Genomic DNA, 3079 nt, shown 5'->3' on the forward strand with positions numbered 1-3079 from the left:
CTAAATGATTAAATACAAAAATAATAGTAGTTATTAAGATTGATGTGGTTTGGAATTGGTCAAATGTGCTTGGAAAAACCGTATGATCAGAATACCAACGTGCTTAATAATTATGCATGCACTGTAAGATGTGCTCCCTTTACACAGAGTGCGCGTGATCGCGAAATTAAAAGTGAACCGCAAGCGCTCATTCAAATGCGATTTCAATTCCCCCCATCTCCACCCCCAACCATTAGTGCCGTTTCGTTCCGTCTTTGACAGAACATATAGGACAATTTTCGAAATAGCGCCATAAACAGGGTTTAAAGCAAAAAAAAAAACCCAAACCCCATTCCACAGCCATACCCGTCACACACCCAGTTTAAAAGCAATGTTTTTCTTCTTGTAATTAGGAGCGCTGGCATGAGTGCAATTAAATTCATACATTTATGGTGAGATTAATGTTTTAAATATACAATTTTGAATACAGAAATATTAAATGATTGAAATAACTGAAATTATACGCTAAAAATGAAACTAAATCCACCAGCAGGTGGCGGTAAGTCACTGATTTTTTTAAGATTGGGTAATCATGAATCACTGACTCACTAGATTCGTTCAAAAACGCACTTTCATTGAATGAATGAAACTCAGCTGTGTTTGCTTTTAGAGATGCGAAGTGGCTGAGCTGTTACTATATTTGGAACTATTTTCGTTAAAGAAATAGAGCAAAATCCGGCAGTACTTGTTTACTGAACTGTTGTATTAAAATCAATATCACATTTGCAAACTCTACTATTAAAAGCTGTCACTCTCCTTATCGCGATCTGTGGGCGCACAGAAAATGAGAGCATGCGAGTGAGTTCTCAAGACTCAAAAGCACATGCAAATGATACATCCCTTCATCTGTCATTGTGTTATAAGCGAGGAACCTGCGGGAATGAATAGAATTGTTATTAATAGCCGCAATCCCACACCAAAATTCTAATCCTGCTCTGTGTTCTCTGCTAATAACCCGACTGTGAATGATGCGAGCGGCTTCACTATGTTGTCAGTGAGAAGCTGCAGCCGTGGCGGGGATGATTTTTGGTGTGCCAGCAAAACAACAACAACAATGCGCTACATGTTTCTTTTCCCCTAATTTTTTTCCAATTGATGGAAATCCGTCGTAGCGATGGAAAACAAGCACTTTCAAGGACCTATGTTTGTTTTCAAGTACTTTCCAGGCCTTGAATCCATATGTCTGAAATTCAAGTACTTTCAAGAAGCGTGGGAACCCTGATTTTGTGTGTATTGTTTTATTGTAGGCCATTTAAATGTTCAGTTACTTTTGTTATAAGAAAAAAAGTTATTAAACCTGTTATACTGTATTATGACAACACTTTTTTGCAACTAAATTTCAATATCGTGATAATACCGTGATAAAAGCATTAGCAATTAATCGCAACATGAAAATTTGTATAAAGGCTGTACACAAAGCAGCACTGTGTACATGAAAGCTATCAGGCATTATATGAAAGATGAATTAAAAATTACAAACTTTTCTGAAGACAGTCGGTTCATATAAAAACACCAGCGCCGCATTTTGACTGAAACGTGCAGAGCTCATGTTTATTCAATAAAGTCAAAGCCTTTTGGAAAATCTATTTGTGGCAGTCACTGTTGATAATGTGGCGGGCCACCACAAATAAATCAATGTATGGGAAATACTGATTTCGGTTCATCAAAATGAAGGTTGATTAAAATCAATTAATTAATACTGTCAACCCAGCCCTAGTCACTCTTTCTGGTATTGCTGAGTGGACCATTTTAAAATTAAAGCAGGATTTGGATTCTCACACAGTCTCATGTTAGCACATACATGTTTAAATTTTGTGGCTAACACTTTCAAAACGGTATTTTAATGATTATTGCTGTTGTCCATCAAACTTTCAATACTGTACACACAATTTTTGTATTGAAGTGACTACTCTGTACCTGATGTTAGTGACTGGTTCATGGTTCTCCTGCTCTGAATCAAACATGGCCTCAAAAAGTGAACCGTCCTCTGTTTCATCATCATCTTCCTTCACATTCTCATTTACTGTGTCCACCACCATATCTGATGTCTGTTCATAATACTGAACAAGCTCTCTTAGTTCATTCAAACGTTTGTGCACCTCCTTAAGTTTCCTGCATTAAGTGACAAAACAGACATAAAATACGCTGCATTACTAAAAATGACCAAAAAAAAAAAAATCAGTTCATCAATCAAATGAGATAAATAGAGAAACCTGAGTTTATCAGCAGGGTGGTTATCATCTATATGCGTGTAAGATGAGGAAGAGTCCTGCCTCACTGGACGTGGTCCATTTCCCTCTCTACCCAATACATAGGGACGCTCTGACATGCCCATGTGTGTACCACGCTGACTGACACTCTGACCTGAAGAAACACAAATACATTATTTATTCAATAACAGTACTTTTCACACAACTGCATCAAAAACATTTAACACAACAACATATTGCAAAAATGTACAATTGAGATCATCTAAAGCAGGGTTCCTCAATAGGCGGTAGGGATGTAACGATTTGATAAATCATGATAAAATTCCCACGGTTAGTATTACTGTTTCATCTTTTAATTATCATTAAAACCGTATTAGATTTGTACATTCTGCGTCGATGACGTCAAATGGTTGCACTCGGTGAACTACTGGTGCTTATTTCTATAGTCTTTGGCTTTTTACCGCAACACAACTCAGAATACACAACTCAGAAAATAAAATACTGATACGATATCACATTGTGTGACTTTTGGTTGTAATTTTCAGTCGGCCATACAAGTCTTAATACCCAGGGATCCCTTTAAGGGAAAAAGCTCTAATTCAGCTTTTCAATAAGCGCCACCTGCTGTCAGCAAGTGGATTTACAGAGACCTATATTTACATTCAGCCTGTGTGCAGTTTCTGTCTGGCCAAAAACGGACCGAATTTGCATGCCCTGCTGTAAATATTGACCGGTTGATGAAAAACAAGCTTATGTGGATTCTACACAGTTAAACAATTCAGATAAGTTATCTAGAATGATTTATGGAGCAGATAAAATACATATAATCG

At 37.1% G+C, this 3079-nt stretch overlaps 1 protein-coding gene across 1 annotated transcript in view; it reads right to left on the reverse strand.

Annotated features, from left to right (window-relative positions):
- pcm1 (pericentriolar material 1) overlaps positions 1–3079 on the reverse strand; it is a 43593-nt gene that overhangs the window by 21632 nt on the left and 18882 nt on the right. The window contains exons 10-11 of the mRNA XM_016444364.1: positions 2253–2403; positions 1927–2151 (exon numbers count right to left, since the gene is read on the reverse strand). Coding sequence (XP_016299850.1) covers positions 1927–2151; positions 2253–2403 — 376 coding nt within the window. The remainder of the gene's footprint in view (positions 1–1926; positions 2152–2252; positions 2404–3079) is intronic.

The sequence above is a fragment of the Sinocyclocheilus anshuiensis genome, unplaced genomic scaffold (genome assembly GCF_001515605.1).
Source record: "Sinocyclocheilus anshuiensis isolate Anshui unplaced genomic scaffold, SAMN03320099.WGS_v1.1 scaffold85, whole genome shotgun sequence".
NCBI lineage: Eukaryota > Metazoa > Chordata > Actinopteri > Cypriniformes > Cyprinidae > Sinocyclocheilus > Sinocyclocheilus anshuiensis.